The sequence below is a fragment of the Lichenostomus cassidix genome, chromosome 5 (genome assembly GCF_008360975.1).
Source record: "Lichenostomus cassidix isolate B80296 chromosome 5, HeHo_3.0, whole genome shotgun sequence".
NCBI classification, from domain to species: domain Eukaryota; kingdom Metazoa; phylum Chordata; class Aves; order Passeriformes; family Meliphagidae; genus Lichenostomus; species Lichenostomus cassidix.
Window position 1 is genome coordinate 35266660 of NC_139486.1, and position 17223 is coordinate 35283882.

Consider the following 17223-nt stretch of genomic DNA (forward strand, 5'->3'; position numbering starts at 1 on the left):
ACAAATATTCCAAGACAGCACAAGTATTAGTAGGCATAAGTGCAGACCCTGTCTGGGAACATGTTTGTCTGGGTTTTTTTTTTCATTTCTTGCAACTTAAATTGTTTTGTTTTCCTCTAATGTTGAGAGTGCACTTTAAGAATGCAAAAACCAGTGGTTTTCTCCTTGGTAGCTCACAATCTTCTTTCCTTAGCAAAAACAGAGAAAATTCCTCCATATATTCCAGAATGGATCTAGAAAGCCATGTCTTTCAGGGCTTTCACCACAGGTGCAACTCTAATCTGGAAGCAAGGTATTTGTTGCATGAGAATGCTGAGGAATTACAGGTCTCATTGAAGGTAACAGGACCAATAGCAACAGTTCGTTCAACTAATTATTTAATAGGAACAATGTTTCATCATCTCACATAACTGTGAGACACCTGGGCCAGGGAATTTCAATCCTTTAAACTTGATCTTTTGAAATGTAACCTCTGTAGAACCAAACACAGGCTGGCTGTCCTGCATGAAAATATGCACAAGTCAGACATCACATGGAAAAAGGCCAGATAAACCATCACAACACTAATGTGGGAAGAAGTCCTATTGAAATTCCCTCAGTCCTTGGCATGTCTGCTAGAAATAGAGAAATTTGCCCCAGCTACTCCTGCCATTTATGGTGCTATGTCATTTTGCAAGGGACTAATCTGAAATCACCAATTTACCTTTGCCATGCCAACATTCATTCAAATTACAACCAGCAGCCACGATGCAGATTCAAATCAGTGACTTTATGGGAAGGTTTTTCAGTCTTACTGTGTTTGTCCCGTCTCTCTAATTTCTACTTAACAGCTATTTGAGAGCCAGCAGGGGGAGAACAGGAGCAAATCACAGTTTCTTTCCTTTCAACATACCTCAAGCGCCAAATTCTGAATTTGTGGGCAAGAATACAACAGAAATTTCACATTTCAAAAGGCCTGTATTTAGAAGACCAGTTACAAAAGTTTATTCTTATTTTATCAGCTAAATTTCTAATATTAATACTGGCATTACAAAAAAAATTGTAGCACATGACAGAGGATCAAGCCTTCATCTAATTTTTGCTTCTTTTATTTTTGAATATAAGGAGGCTATTAATAAGCTCTGACCATCATGAAATACAATTTCACTTAATACTGGCGTACTAAATACTAGAGGGTGTAAAAGTTAAGCAGGTTCCAGTTCTGCATACATAAAATATTTCTTCAAGATTCACACAACTGCATACATTAATTGGACTTTAAATTAACTTTAAATTAGGACTGAAGCACTTGCAAAAATGTTGTACATGAGGAGACTGTAAGAAATGTAAGAATGTATGCAAGAAAACAAGCAAACTTACTGATATGAGTTTGTGTTTTTCCATTGCTTCATATCTTAAAGTATCTAAAAAAAAAACCCAAAAAAGCCAGGGGCAACCAGATCATATGTGGGAGGGCAATGAGCTAATTTACAACAATAATACTACACAGGAGTTAAGAGAAATATTACAAACTACTTTCTTTCTTTAAAATCGAAGCATCAATTCAGGAAAGAGAGAATATGTAACCAAGTGTGAATTTGGTGACACTGCCGGAGTAATGACTTTAATCCTTGATAGAAGGGGCATAACCTTTCTGGTGCATGGTCAGAAGGCTACTCTAACTCTTCTCCATTAAACAATGGAGACACACATTCAAGACCAATTTACTGTAGGGCAAAATCATCAACCCTGTTACATATCAACAGTACAGCAGGTCCCAATGCCAGCATCTATTTAGCAGGGGGAGCCCCTATACATTTTAGCAGAGTAACTTTTCCTATTCTGTCTTTCTAAAATAATTTCTCAGCCCTATGTACTTTGGTGCAGCCAAGCACCAAGTCGTCTTCTCCTAACAGACGCTATGAATTTGGGAGGGTGGCAAGTGGCTGAGACAGAGGTGGGAATTACAGTTACGTCTGTCCCACCTGCTCACTCTCCCCACCATTGAAGCTGGGCCCTTTAGAGTTACAGCACACACAAGTATGCAAAGGAACAAAGGAGAGATTTGCGTTCTCTTATTTGTCATACCGATAAAGGCACTGATTGTGATTTTGATCTGGTACAGTCTAGCTGCCAGGTGCCAAAGTACACATTGAAAGCTGGCTACTAGTGAAGGCTTTGGCAATCATTGTTCTACAGACTGAATCCAGATAAGCCCTGCTTGCATAAAATATAGCAGCAAGACATGCCTTCTGCATCTGTTCTGATGAAACTAGCATCCAAGTGACAGGTCACAGCTACAGCAGTTTAGCTGAAAATTTATTCTATTTTTTGCACCCCCTCCCTGCTCTGCAATGCCCAGATTTGTGTCAGTTCCACCGTCTCTGAGGTCTCTTTCCTCAGACTGCTGCTGGGGATAATTTGGGAGCTCAGATCCACACAGCAACATTCAAAGGCACATGTCAATTTCATAAGGATGCTGCACCATGACTTCTTGTGACCTTGGAAGCAGGCAAAAACAGACCTTTCGAAAGAGCTCTTAGCTTAATAGACCCAGATAGTACTGAAGAAGCAAACACAGAGCAGGGCTCATGACAAGCTTTTCTCCTCTCCATGAGCATGGCATGGCTTCCTCTTTGATGGTGCTCTTTTACCTGTGCAACTGGGAATGGGAGACCAAATTTTTCTGCCCTTACCTGTGTAAAATTTCTAACAAATAGTGCAATAGGACTGAACTCCAGGTAATACAGATTTGATGCCTATGTTCTGTTTCATTTGGCATGGGACTAACCCCTCAAATTTTCACTGCTTGTAGGTATAGATGCAACATTTTGTATCTCAGCCAAAATTAGAAAATTTGTCACATTGCTAATAACTTTCACTAAAAGTCCCTAAAAAGATTCATGGCACAATGATGTTTTAGCATCATCAAAGGTGTGCTGCTGTGGGAGAGGCCCGCTTTCCTAGTGACTTAAGATGTTCTATAAGTGACATGGACTTATGTAAGAACCTTTTCTATTAGCTGAATTCCTTCTTTAACCTACAATCATGTTTCTGCTTTTAGTTGTTGAAGGATGAAATGGAATCTTGACAAATAACTTTCAAACCATAATGAATGTGAAGAGGCAATATTTCTCATACTGCATCACTAATAATAACTGAGATGTTTAAGATTACAATTTTTTCATTTATTTGTTTTTCTTGTATACCTCCAGAAGGCTACCTGCTATTAAAAAAAAAAAAAAAACAACAACAAAAAAACCAAAAAACAAACAAAACAGGCGAGGCAATCAAGGCAATGATGTGTTTCTGTCTACAGCATCTGTGAATCCAAATTGAAATCCATGTCCAAATTCACTTTAAATGTGAGCCACTAAAATTCAGGTTATAGTTGGGATCCACCTCAGCTTCTCAGTTTTATATGTAATTATCTCATAGTGCTGCAAAATAAATTCCAACACAGGAGCTGTGCAGAACACAGTCAAACACAGAGATTCTTCTGATAGGAGAAGTGTGTGAGATACTGACATCATTTTGAGCATCACAGTGTAGCACAAAGGTTTGATAACATTTTGGCAGTGGAATGACACAACTATCAACAGATGCACTGTTCTACCACAGGACAAAAGACTGCTAGACTTAAAGACAAATTATAAAACCCAGCCCTGATGTCAGGGCATGGGGGTCTCCATTACCTGGATTTCTTGTATAGTGTCTTCCTCTTTAGTGTCTGTTTTTTTCTCTATTCCCTCTCCACGCAGCAAGGCTTCCAGAGTTGTACTTTCTGAGGTGAACCCATCTTTTTTCAGAGGCAGGTCAACTTCTGAAAAACAAAACACACTCACTGTGTGTCTTCCCCAAAGAGCTAACAAGAAGAAGGACAGAGATGTCAAGCAGACAATAAACAGACTTTCAAACTTGTTTCTAACTTAAAGGGGAGCTGTTCTCTCTTCAAGTTCATTTTGCCACTGAGGAAGCCCATATATGATTAATTTCTATCTCACTGAAAACCTGGTATCTTTTCAATTGCTGTGCTTGTTTACAGGAAAAAAAGGCTGGATATATTCCATCAGAAGGAAATAAAAGAGGGGGAAAGCCTTATCCTTTGGGTAAACTCCCTATGCTTCAAATAAAGAACAAAACCAGGACTTTTTAAGATACTGAAATACCATATATGAAGAAACTGATCTCCTGAAGAAGAAAAGTAGCTCAATGCAATTTAGCATCTGGCAGTTTATACAGCACAGCTTCAATCCCCATTCTGTTACACCAGGGCCTGTTCCACATGTGGGAAAACAGAAAGCTTGTGTGGGGAGCCAATGCTGAGACCTTACATTGAAAAACAAAGCGATGTGTCTTGAATTTTTATGTAGTATTGATGAGATAAAATCTCCAGTTGGCTCCAGCTGGCTGATACCAGCAAAGAAACACAGTCATAAGTGCAGAATCTTACCCATAAAATGGGACAGGCATCCAGTCACTGCAGGAAGAGCCACAGGCTGGCTTGGGAACAGGCTGGGGACAGAGCTCCAAAGACACTGGGGGTTTATGAGGAACTTTGATGCAACTTGCTGGATGAGTGAAGGAACAGAGCCTTATTCCCCTTTCAAACGCTGCCACTAGATTATGAGGCAGTGCAAGACACAGGCAAATACAGCATGTTAACTTTAGCAAGATGTTAAAATACACCTAGGCAGTAATCCAGTTTTCCTTGTAGGTCCTAGCCTCTACTCCAGTAATACAGGGGCTCATTTAGAGCAACCCTATGGCAGGGAGACATTCTGCACATGTCTTTACCTGACAATGCCAGGTATGGATTTCTCAAGCACTCTTTCCCTTCTAAAATGAATTCTCTAGGTAAAGTGTATTTACAAGTAATAATGTACAAAACTGATGCTCACAAATTAGCATCTGGTGTCCTTATTTCACATTTCTGTCTACTTCTTATGCTTTAGAACTGTGTTTTGTTCCCCACTCTGCCTGAAGCTCCCTGCTTTTCTATCACCATGAGTTGTAAATTCTACAGGGCAGAAATTCATGTGTTTTTAAAGTCCCAAATCACGCCTGCAAACCAAAACATGAATGCACACTTCCACCTGGGACAGTAAAGTATAATCTCTTTCTGGAGGGAAGTTGCATCCCAGGAATATGTTTGTTCTATACACGAAAAACTTTAAGCCAGCAAATGGTTTGGGGTCCCTGATCAGTACTTCCACAACATACTTGCTCCAGTCTTCTGAAGTGAGAGAGCATTGCTCAGCCAATAACCACAGAAAATCCAGCAAAAAATCCAGGAAAAGCTATTCTATTCATGGAGGGAAAGACAGGGTACAAACCATGCAGAAAACCCAAACCACTGGGATTTTAAAGGAAACTCCCAGGACAACCCACACAATGGGATGGGGTCAACTGTGAATTGATTCCCCTTCTCATCACAAGGAGCTCTATTCAAATAGGCCTCTGTTTTCAGCACTAAGCTCTGCACACCCACCCCATTATGGCCCCTTCCCCAGCTTCTCCCTTGTTTGAGTTACAAAAAAGACAGAGAAGTCAAAAGAAAATCATACAGATTGAATTTCCCTGTATGAACTCCTAGTACCTCCCTCTGGATCCAGACATTTCAATAGAAAGAAGGGATTTTTGACTTGATTTATGTGCAAATCCCAACACTTGAATCTCTAGTCACCAAGGAATCTTCATAATCATCTCTGGATGATTTGGTTTCAAAGTCTTGTGCTTGGGTGCAAAAGGGCATTTGCTCTGTATTTAGAACCTTGTGGGACTGCAAAACCCAAGGGGTCATCATACATTCAGCAAGCACAGAAGCTTCAAGCAAGCTCAAGGGCATTGGAAACAAACATGTCTTCACTGTGACAAGCTATGACTGTCTCTGGATACCAATACCTTCAGCAAATGAATGCATTAGAAAAGGAAATGAGCAAGGAAAATCTGAGTGGTAAGTAGAACATATATGAGGGTGGAACTATTCTGCGTTTGTTCCAGAGATACTGAACACTGAGTTTGAAAAGACGGAAAGGTAGGTTTTAAGGTCAAAACAGGCAGCTGTGTTTAATAGGCATGTTTGTTCCGTGTGGCACTGCTGCTTCCCAACAACAACACTCCAGGAGGACTTTTCATCCAAAACTCTCAGAGCATTTTCTAATTACTAGATTTAACATCCCACTGACAAGGCATTGTAAGGTAATATTTTTATTCGCAGTTTACTGAGTCACCAATAAGTTTAGTTAGTGAGCTGGAATCCAGTGAAAATAAACTCAGGATCTGCCTCCCATTTGCCCACTAAGCTGACTGCCATTCAATTCCTTCATTTTCTTCACCACTGGTAGCTTCTGTGAACCCACTTTGATTCCTAAATAGCTCTAGAAAGTGGGAAACGGCAGACACTATCTTATCTGGAATGAAAAGTTTACGATATAAAAACCTTCAGAGGTCCAAAGACAACCCCTTGTCATTAATTTAATCCTTCCTGGAAGATGGCTAGTCTGTAAAGGATACAGTAATGAAGACAGGAAACTATGTTTCCAAACCAGTTTTTGAATCCCCAGAGATTAAAGTCTTCAGAAATCTAAAAAATAGTTCACTTAACCTACAGAGATAGTTAAACACTACCAGGGATCATTAAATTAATTTCACTAAATCCCTTATTTTCTCATTCCTATTTAACTCTCCATTATTTTCCCACAAAAACAAGAAAAGTATCTTTTTCTCTTATGCCAGTACCCTAAAGAAAACTGAGAAGCCAACTCAAAAACTGAAATGTAGTTTTCACGTGAAAGATCAAGGCTTTCCCCAGACCATGGGAACTGGTGTTTGGAAGTAAGGTGGGGTCTATTCCATTCTCCTGCTTATGAAGGTTCCAGCTAGTGCCTGAAGCTTCAAACAAGGCCAGAGGGAGATTCTTCTGGGCTTCAGAAATTAAGCTGTGACCCCATGCTTGCCTCTGCTTTGATATTGGTCATGCCACACTATGCAGTCACCTCACATGCTGCAGGAGAAGCTATGAATGTCTGTCAGGAGAGAAATGCAAAAAAACTTATCTACCCTAAAACTGCATTTCATCCTGAGAGATAAATGCAGTATCCCTTCCAGTTATCCTAAATCTGGCTCTTCTGAAAATACACAGAATAGCCTAGCCCTTTCTGAATTTTGATGCACTTTTACCCTTGATGTTTTCCCACCTGAGTGAGTTCAACAGTTAAACTATGGTTTGAAAGAAGGAGTGCTTCACTTTATTGCCAGGCCCCTTGTTCTTGCTGGGGAAAATAGAAGTTCTTGACAAAAAATTTTGTTATTTCTTTTTATTCCTCTCCTTTTGAGGATAAACAGTCCCAATATTTTCTATTATTCTGCTGTGGGAAGTTTTCCATATGGGCCTGACAAACCTCTCTGAACTTTCTCTTATTATACACCAGTCTTCCCAAGACGGACCAGTACTGCATCTGATATTTTCTGATGAAACCACATCCCCCATTCAAACAAATGAATTACATTATTCTTTAGATTACTCCTCAGGCTGTGCCTTTCAATGTCCAAGCTGCTTCCTAAGTAGAAGAATTAGGAATCTCGTAATGGAGATTCCCACAAGGGATACATTCAAACACACAGGTATCATATTAAAATGTCCATCTCTCTGCCCACTCTGCAAGCACATTCACATCTCCCCAGAGTGTCCTGCACAGACCTCCCCAGCCATGATCACTCTAATTAACTTTATATTATTGCAAATCTTTGTAGCTGTCAAGGTATTCCCACTCTGCAGCTTGTTCATTGCTGTATTACACAACACTGGACCAAGAACTAAACCATGATGCATCAGCTGTAAGCCTTTATCTATAATGGAAGTTCTTTCTTCCATTATCTTTTATTCTAAAAGTTTTGATCCAAGACAATTCTTTGTTTCTCTTTGAAGACATACCAGAGGTCTTCAGAAAGTCTAAGAAAATTGTCAACCCCCCTACCTATTAGCTCTTTATAGATCATGTGAAAAAACTTAGAAAGTAGTGAGACATGCTTTTCCTTGGTAGGAAAAAATGTAGTTGGTTAGAACCTCCTATATCATCATTTCCCAGGTGCTTTACTGCTTCTATGTAATTACTGTTTCAATCAATTTCTCAGATGTTCATGTAGAATTTGTGTCTTTAAATCTTTGACTCACATCCAAATCCTTTTTAAATATAGGTAATAGCATTTGCTACCCACTAATTGTTCTAAATTCTTTGTAGTTTCTAGTTTGTATCACAAGCTCTTCTTCTAACATTACAATTTCAGAGAATATGATCTTTATTACAAGTAATAGCTACCAGTAAGGGCACTGTAATTAAAAGCTTACTCTTTTATACAAAAATTTAAAGAAGGTTTGTAGATAAATTTCCTTTTGATTAGTACTGCAAATACAACACCACATGGTTAATGTAGCAGATACAAGAATTAGTTAGAACTATACAAACTGGAAGTGCCAAATCAACAAAAATCATCAATGAAAAGTAAAATGTTATTAAAGAATTATTCCTGTTTTAGTAAACCATGGTATTATTGGTGTCACAGCTAAATATTTTGCATATATTATAATTCAAATAAATAAATTCAAATATGTCTGTGTGAATATAATTAAAATGTATGTTTCTTAACTTGGCAGAGTCCCTTTCATAGTGATTAAATTAACATTTCTGTTTACCAGCTCGGTGCAGCAACCTCTCTATTTATTAAAGTCCTGAGACTGCAATGGTAGAATCTGAACGAGCACCCGTGCCAGTGTCATTCTTGTATCTGTTTTCTATTGAACTGCTGCCTCCAAAAGAAGCACATTTTCACAAATCCCACAACATGGTGGGCTGTTTCAAGTTTTGATTTAGCAAAATAGCAAAATAGCTGCAAAATTCCTGTCCTTAAATAAGCTACATTTGGTTTACAACGCATTGAGAGCTAAGCAACTTTTCAGTATCTCTTTGAAACATAAATTAAAAACAATCATCCCTTTTTCTATACAGCACAACGTATTTGTTTTACAATGGATCATTTCCATCTCCACAGTAGCAGCTGCCACCCAAACCATCATCTCTGTGCACTCGCAAGCAGCTCCATTTCCAGTTCTAATTGGGAACAGAGATACTTATTGGGTGAGTTCCAGCATGATCTATCACGCCAGAGACAGCTACTATGCAAACCAAAGCAATCCGGCTTCCAAAAACCCTCTTAGACAAACACTGACTTTGCACATAGATTCTTGCGTTTTTGTTTCTTGGTGCCGTTTTTTAGAACATATAAAGTGCCAAAGGAAACTATATGTTAAGAGTCCGTGAAGGGTTGTTTAGGATGGATAAATCCAAGGATATTACCTTAATAACCACTACCTCTTTAAAATCATATAGGTGGTCTAAAAAAGCCACCTAATTCACAGCAAACAGAACTACTGCTGAGTGAATGCAGCCACTAAGCTCATTAAGAGGATGTGGCAGGATGTGTCTGAAAGTGCAACGCAGTGGCTCAGCAAGCAATTAAATCCCATGACAGTTTAAAATGAGAATCTATCAGTGTCACAAGAGTGTGAAGCCTCAGCATCTCTGCTGTTCCCACCCCCAGCGTTTTATTTATTATGGCGTATTGGGAACATGGGAAGTCAAAAAGATTATAATGAAATATGCCATATAAAAACCAGATTAAGCCTGCTCTTCTTTGGGGAAATATGCAGAGAGAGAAGCTGTCTGTTAGCTGTCGAGTTTGCAAAAGATACCATCTTTTGGGATGGTGCTCTCTGCCAGCAGACAGAGTGCCCCAGGGGAAATGGTGGTGAAAAACCCAGACAAGCAGCATCCATCCATCCATCATACGCTCATCTCCACATCTCCAAGGCACAAATATCGCATTAGAGTGCAAAGGGTGGGGGCAGGGGGATGGAATCCCTTAAGAAAGAATGGGGAGACAATGTCATATGTGAATAGCTGCATTTTGTAGCTTTTCTGTGTGTGCACAACCAGACTCTCCTTAGCTTGCTTGCTTGTTGTGTTCATGGCCAGTATGGTGAGTTGTTAGCATCCTTGGAATTGATACATTCACAGCAATGACCAGAACCAGGTATACTAAAGGCAGGGCTCTGCCTCTGCCAGCACAGTGCAGCATGGATCTTCACTCCTTCTGCAGATCCAAATCTCCAAAACCTCACTACACCACATCCTGCTATACCAGAAAGGCAGGGCTCTGCCTCTGCCAGCACAGTGCAGCATGGATCTTCACTCCTTCTGCAGATCCGAATCTCCAAAACCTCACTACACCACATCCTGCTATCCCAGGGGCAGAGGCTCATGTGATTGCTCCTATGCTTTAATGCTGATCTTGCATGGCCCCTGTTATCCCACCCCTTTCTTCCAACTCTACTCCAATTCAGCACCCATATGTAGCAAACTTGTCCCTGCCAGTTCTGCGCATACATGGTCCACAGAACCTCCCATCAGGCCAGCCCTGGGTCTCCCCTGGGACAGATTGCTGATAACACAGACTCTCACAATGAGTCCCTAAAGCCAAGCAAACATCCCTAGAGAGTAGTAAACATCAAATTCACTTTATTTCTAATCCAAACTGCAATATAGCCATGCTGTACTGAAGGTTGTAAGGCTACTCCAGTAATTCTTTGTCTCTTCCACCAATCCCACTCTAAACCTCATGTATATTATTGCAATCTCAAGGTAAACTGGGCTAGGGTGAGAACAAGAATCCAGTCAAAGACAACGATAAACCACTTCTACAAGAAGGACCACTTGAAAACAAGAAAGTATTTGTTTCCACAGAAACAAACCATTTTCAGTGGAAAAAAATAGTTTGAGGGATTCTCTGTCCTGTAAAGCTCTGAAATGAGTCTTAACAAACGTTCAAAATTTTAGCATTACTGAAATTTGCTCTGGGGAGCACAGGGAGACTGGAAAATCCCAATGTCTCCCTACCACCTCCTCCTGCAAAGCTGCTAGTCTCTTGATGAGGTTGGGGGAGGGCAGAAGGCAGGGAGAGAAAGTGAAGACAGAAGAAGATCTCATATGTGTGGGACTGTACACTTTCACTCTTTAGCCTTGGCACAACTGCGGAAATATCAGAGTACAACTTTGAGTTTTGAGACTGTGATTCAATGGAAAGCTTCTATCAGACCCTAGTTAAAATATGTCCCAGAAGGCAACATGACAACAGGAGGGAGAAATAGGGCTGCAGAAAACTGCAGAGGCCCTTAAACATAAGGTTAAGCATTGTTTAGCTTAACCCACTATCAAAATGTGGACTTTATAAGCAGCTGTATTTCTCTGGCTGACAAAATCTATAAAATCTCTCTCAAAAAAATCCAAACCAGAACAGCCCTGCTGTCAGTTGTCTCTTGGAAGTTTTCTACAGATTTATTTCTCACCACAGATATAAATCATTGTCACATATAATAAGCTCTACCTTCTTCTCAAAGACTGCCAAATTACAATATCAGACTAAATGCTGGATCAAGTAACTACCCTCAGGGCTGAAATTGTCTCCATTCAGAAATATGTCCGTTCAATAGCATTTTTCTAGCACTCATTTTTGTTCTGGTCACTCTTGCATTTGTGTTCTAGATGGTCTCACACTGCACCAGGACTTCTGCAGTAACACTGTAGGCAGTATCGAGGGACAGAGGCAAGATAGGTGCTACAATTTAGAGAAAATTACTAAGTAAAAAAGCTGATTCCTTGGGTCTTTGCTTCACCTAACAGGGCTTCTGGTCTGTTGGGAGTAAAAGCACAACTTGGACTATCTATCTGTAAATGGTCATATAGAATCACTCACACAGATAGATGATGGGCATTTTGACCCCTCCAAAGCACCAGAATCTAATTATTAACCTGACAGTTATCAGCAAACACCAGTCTCCCACTCCCCACAGGTGGGACAGTCATGCCCACATAGCACACTCTGCAAAGGGTAACAGGGAGTGGACTCCACTGCAAACAACTGCACTGCATGTGACAGAACTGAACAAAAACACTTGTACTGAACACAAACTCATACATAAACCATGTATAGAGCCAGCCATGCCAACCTTCCTGCAAATTCTGTGAGATTCTGCATAGCTTCTCTTCCTTATCGAGGACAGTGGAGGGGATACCTTTAGTAACAGATAAATCTCTGTAATGCAGTTATCTCTCAGCTGCAGTGCACAAGCATCCCAATTAATTCAGTCCAGGCCTAGCAGAGCCGGCACTAAGCCAGAGCTGATAAACCTGCCAAAGCCAATCTGAGTCCTGCAGTGATTCTTGGGAACCTGCTCTGCGCTCTCTGGTGCTCTGCTCTGAGGGGGTTTACGTGCTCAGCTCTGCCTGGCTCTGCACGGAGTGCCAGCTCCACTAACGAGGCCTTTCTAATGCCCAGAGCTCTGGGGAGCAGGCAGAGACACCCAGTCACCCCTGAAGGCATCAGCAAGGGTGTGGCAGGGTTGATGAGCACCGCTCACAGATTACAGCTGTGCCAGTCCTAATTCTGCACGGCTGTCTGCAGAGTTCCCGCATGCAGGAAGGCAGCGCTCTGCATGCCGGGCAGCCTGGGAAGCAGCACAGCCACGCTTGCACAGGCTGTGTCTGAGGGTCAGCCATGCCAGGCACACCTGGCGCAGCACCCTGGGCTCAGGGAGTACTGAACTGCATGAACCAATGGAGAACAGAAGGGCCACAGCAAAGTGGCAATGATTTTAGGATGGGATAGGGAGCAAACCACCTCAGATGCTGCCCTAGGCACCTCTGCTGTCCTGGGTGATCCTGGCCCAAATTCTAACAGAGGCACTCTGCTTTTCCATCATCTGTCAAATGGAGATAGTCTTCACCTATCCTCTGGGGTTTGGTAAGGCTTCTTTAATATTCATAGGCATTCAGGCATTCAAATAAGATGCACCAAAAATGCAAGGTGGTCTTACAGGCTCTCACAAAGACAGATTCAAAGAGATTTTCTTTCCAGCCAAGAAAAACACTGAAAAAGTAAGACTATTTCCACAGATACCAGATTTCCGTGGCCAATTCACAAATTCCAAAGGACAAAGATAATATTTACTCTGATGTTAAAATGCACCTGACGGATGAAGCTATATAAGTGAAAAATGTTATTATAAGAAGGAAGGCTTGTAATAGAAAAATGACGTGAGATGCAAGTAGGTATCCTTTCAGAAATGGGAAAGAACAAAGCAAATTATCTCTGAGATGCTCAGATCTCTTGCCACAAAAAGGCAAGCAATTCCAAGAGGCCTATAAAGGGTTTAGACAAAAAGGTGAACTCTAGAATTAATAACAGAATGGTAAACAGGAAGATTAATGGCACCAGAGAAAATGCAGATGGTGAAGCCCAGCCTGCAGGCTCAGCAAGACTCCGAATAGGGAGGGGGAAAAAGGCAAGGTGTAAACAAGGTGACCTTCAAAGCCACAGGAATGCCTGCCAACAGGCCAGCCAGAGGGCATCCCGAGACACAGATGTGCCATCTGGGGTAGGCTGTCTCATGACAACATGAACAAGATTTGTCTTTTTCAGAATTTGTAGGGAGGCAAAATGGGTAGTGGCAGAAAATATGACCATTCATTCAAAAAGGCACAATTAAATGCACAGGTTGGAAAAGGATGCCATCCATTTTGTAAAGAAAATACAAAAGAATTCCCTGAATATCGCTACTCAGAAAGGTCTTGTGCCCACTTGTAAAGCCTGCTCATGCAAGGTGTGGGGGAGCAGAAACTGGTTTTCACCAAACAAATGCTTTCCTTGAGGGTTTATGCTTTAATATTATGGTAAAAAGGAAAAAAAAAAAAACCTCAGCACATACTGCACAGCAGCTCTTTAAATCCATGATGGTATAAATTTTCCCCATCTTGGCATAAGTCTGTTCACTCCAGATGGCACATTTGGGTTGAAAGCAGGTAAAGATTTCTCAGAGATATCTATGTCCAGTATGTGTTTTTACAGAGTTCCCTTGCTCTGCCTCAGTGCTTAGTTGGTCCTTCTGTGTGCCTGGGAAATATCAGTTCTTTGCCTACAGTAAGAACTGGGAGACAGAAATCTCCTACCACAGTGCTGCAGGAAAGCCTGGCTCTGTCAGACCTTATGCTTAGATCATTGTGATCAACCAAGAACATTAAAAAGTAAATGCAATCACACTTTTTTTAAAATACATCAATCAAACACCACAGCGGGGCAGTGCTAAGGAGAACAATGCTATCTCTAAATAAGCCTCCTACAGAATGAGCCAAACATGAACTATTATGAAATCCCGAGGCAAGAATTTTACGGGAAAACAGAATAAGCAACAACATTACAGACCACTGTGGGAAAAAAGCAGACCCTGGCTATGGCAGTCCAGCAGGCAATGTACTCATACACCTTCTCTCCTTTCAGCCTGGCTCAAAGTACATCAAATCTGAGCATTTCAGGCAAAAACTGACCCATCTGACTTCAGTGCTGAAACCAGCTAAGGTGTACAAGCAGACATATCTGAATGTGTTTTATTCTGATGGGCTGCATACCAATGAAGTTATTTCCATGACCTCTGGTTTAACAGTAGGAACCACAGAGGCTGGATGAGGTCAGGAAGCCCATGCAAAGCCAGGGCAGCCCATTGCTGTTGCATCAACAAGTTTGACCCAAGAAAGCTTTTGAATGTTGACAGGAGCTGCCATTGTGGCTCTGGGCATTAGTACAGACCTCTATCCAGAAAGTCCCATCATGTGGCTCTGTAGATTGCTTTTTGAAAAGAACAGGAATGGAGAGAGAAAGTACACACCTGAAAACATTAATGTGGCAGCAGGCAAGGACTCAGGAAGAACAAGGGAGAAAAACAGCAAGATGGAGGAAAGGTACTATACTCCTATACTCCTAGTTAGCTGTTTGCTTCAGCTAACTAGGACATGCTTGTTCTGAAAACTGCCACAGAAAAGTCTGAAAAATGGAAGCTCTGGGCCTTGAATTATGTCTTTTCAATATCTCTCTTCTTTCTCCTCTCTGCTAACAGAGAAACACTGTAAACTCTTAGACCCTGAAAATACACATTTCCACACCTTACAAAATACAGTGAAAATAGATGATAATGGCGAAGAGAGAGAGATAGCCATGCAAAGGGAAAACAAAGTGTAATAGAGAATAGTTGTGCTTCTCTCCTTTCCTTCTCCTCAGCTTTCATTTCCCTTTGTTCATCTAACACTGAGCCAAACTAAGCCAAAAGGAGCTGCCATGCTGGGCTACAAGATTGATGGCTGCAGGCAGACTCCACAGTGAAGAGACGGATGACTGGTCATTTCCCGCGATGCACTGAAAAACATCCATCCTTGCAGCCATGCTGAGTCCATTTGTGCTCCTTTTGAAAAGAGAGATAAACACAGGCAGCCAGAGGCACCTGACTGTCCTTCTCCCTCAGAAGGACACAGCTATAGTCCTCTGGGTTCCTTGAGAAGGTCGCTCTGTCCATCCCTGAACATCTGGCTCTGGGATTTGCTAACTCTCTCCCTCCCCCGGCAATCATCCATCTATTAGAGCACAGCGCAGGTTGGAAAAAAAGCAGTGAAGAGAATGGTGTGACAACCTCATCAATCTACAGCTACATGCTTGGCTATTTAGTTTTCTTTACACTATTCCTAAATCTGAGGGGGGGGGTAGAATTGCTACTGGTATGAAGGAAGGAATTGTGGAAATGGCAGTGTGGATTGGAGTAAGTCCTTATGACTATTAAAATGTTGTGCATGTATTGAAGCAGTAGGGAACTAATTAAGATTCAGGATTGAAAGGCAAAACAAAAAAAGTTGGATGCACTCTTGTTCAATCTGTAGCACTTGCTGAGAGTTCAGATGTACTTGGGGCACCATCTTTAGCAGAGAGAGGTTTATTTTTTCTTATTTTGCCCACTCAGATATTAACAGAAAGGTCCCTAGAAGAATATACTGTAAGTATATTTAGAGTGTCAGCTGAGGTACAGCAGCTTCAGAGGCACAAAGCACTTAATCCTGAGTCCTTTCTGTTTAGTTAATAGTGTCTTTGTTGCTGATACTGTCCTGGTCTACAGCACTGCTCACAGATACAGCCTCTGTGTTTCCAGTTCTCCTGCCGTGCTGCTACCTCACTTAGGCAATGAGCATTACATGGCAGATGTATCCATAGCATCACTTACAAATTAGCATCACTCCAGAAATTTCTGTAACCACGAACCTCACTTTGTCAGAGTAGCACATATCTGTAACTGTGTCATTTACAGACATTGCACCAAGGAAATCATGAGAAGATAAAAGTGTTCACCATCCCTCAAAAACACAAAGAAATTAGTCACTTGCTTCAAGTGTTTTATATGTAATTTCAGCACTCTATCTGAGCCAGCTTTGAAAATTTGTCTTTTATTCCCATCATGCAATGCTGTTTATTTTAGGCCAACAACAAAAGGATTTTCACTACAGCTCTTTAGGACATGCATAGGATATTAATCATGACCATATGGTTTCCCAGGACATCAACCCTATACTTGCCAAGGGCAATCACATGCATTCAGAAGGGCATAATTTCCATCAAGGGGGTGAAGTTTTCATCCTTTCTCCTACATTAAGAACTATAGCTTTAGCTGATGAAAATTGCTGCTCACTGTTGTCTTTATCAGAACTACCTACCCACAACAGCTAAGGTCCCAGCCCTAAATTACCTGCTTTTTTCAAGGAGAACTAGGCTCCAAGTACATCCTAAGTGAAATCTCTGGTCTGGAAGACATTGCACATAAAAGCCAGATCCACCTATTCCAATGTACATTGCATCAACCCTCCTTGCCCCACAGAGATCATTACTAGGAAGGGATGCTATGGCAAACACCACCTGGTACCAGAATCCTAAAGAATAAAACACCTGTAATAAACTATTAGTCAATCAAATGCAAAATGCAGGGAATACTGAAATGAATCATCATCTAGTAAAAACATGCTTAAAATCTCTCAGGTATGACATGATTATGAGGCTGTAAAATGTTTACTACAGAGAATGGGAATGACAGACTGGAGACTTCCACCAGGGAAGGTTGGTGGGAGGTACAGGGATGTGGGAGGGGAAGTCATCATACTCTCTCCATTCTAGTCTCAGCAATTCTATAAAGCTTGGCATGTAAGATTTCAAACTGAACGTTATATTAGCATTTATTGCTCATTCTGTTATATTATGTACCAGGAAAATAACACCTGCTATAAATATTATAATATTTCACACTACAAAACAATTTAATTTGTT

General features: G+C 41.0%; 1 protein-coding gene across 9 annotated transcripts in view; it reads right to left on the reverse strand.

Annotated features, from left to right (window-relative positions):
• The window catches only part of DPF3 (double PHD fingers 3), a 194102-nt gene that overhangs the window by 70465 nt on the left and 106414 nt on the right, over nucleotides 1-17223 (reverse strand). For all 9 annotated transcript variants that reach the window (XR_014852632.1, XR_014852634.1, XR_014852633.1 and 6 more), the window contains one exon: nucleotides 3675-3802. Coding sequence is in view for 6 of the 9 variants with exons in the window: in XM_085062237.1 (XP_084918363.1) it covers nucleotides 3675-3802 (128 nt within the window). In the remaining 3 variants the exon portion in view is untranslated. The remainder of the gene's footprint in view (nucleotides 1-3674; nucleotides 3803-17223) is intronic.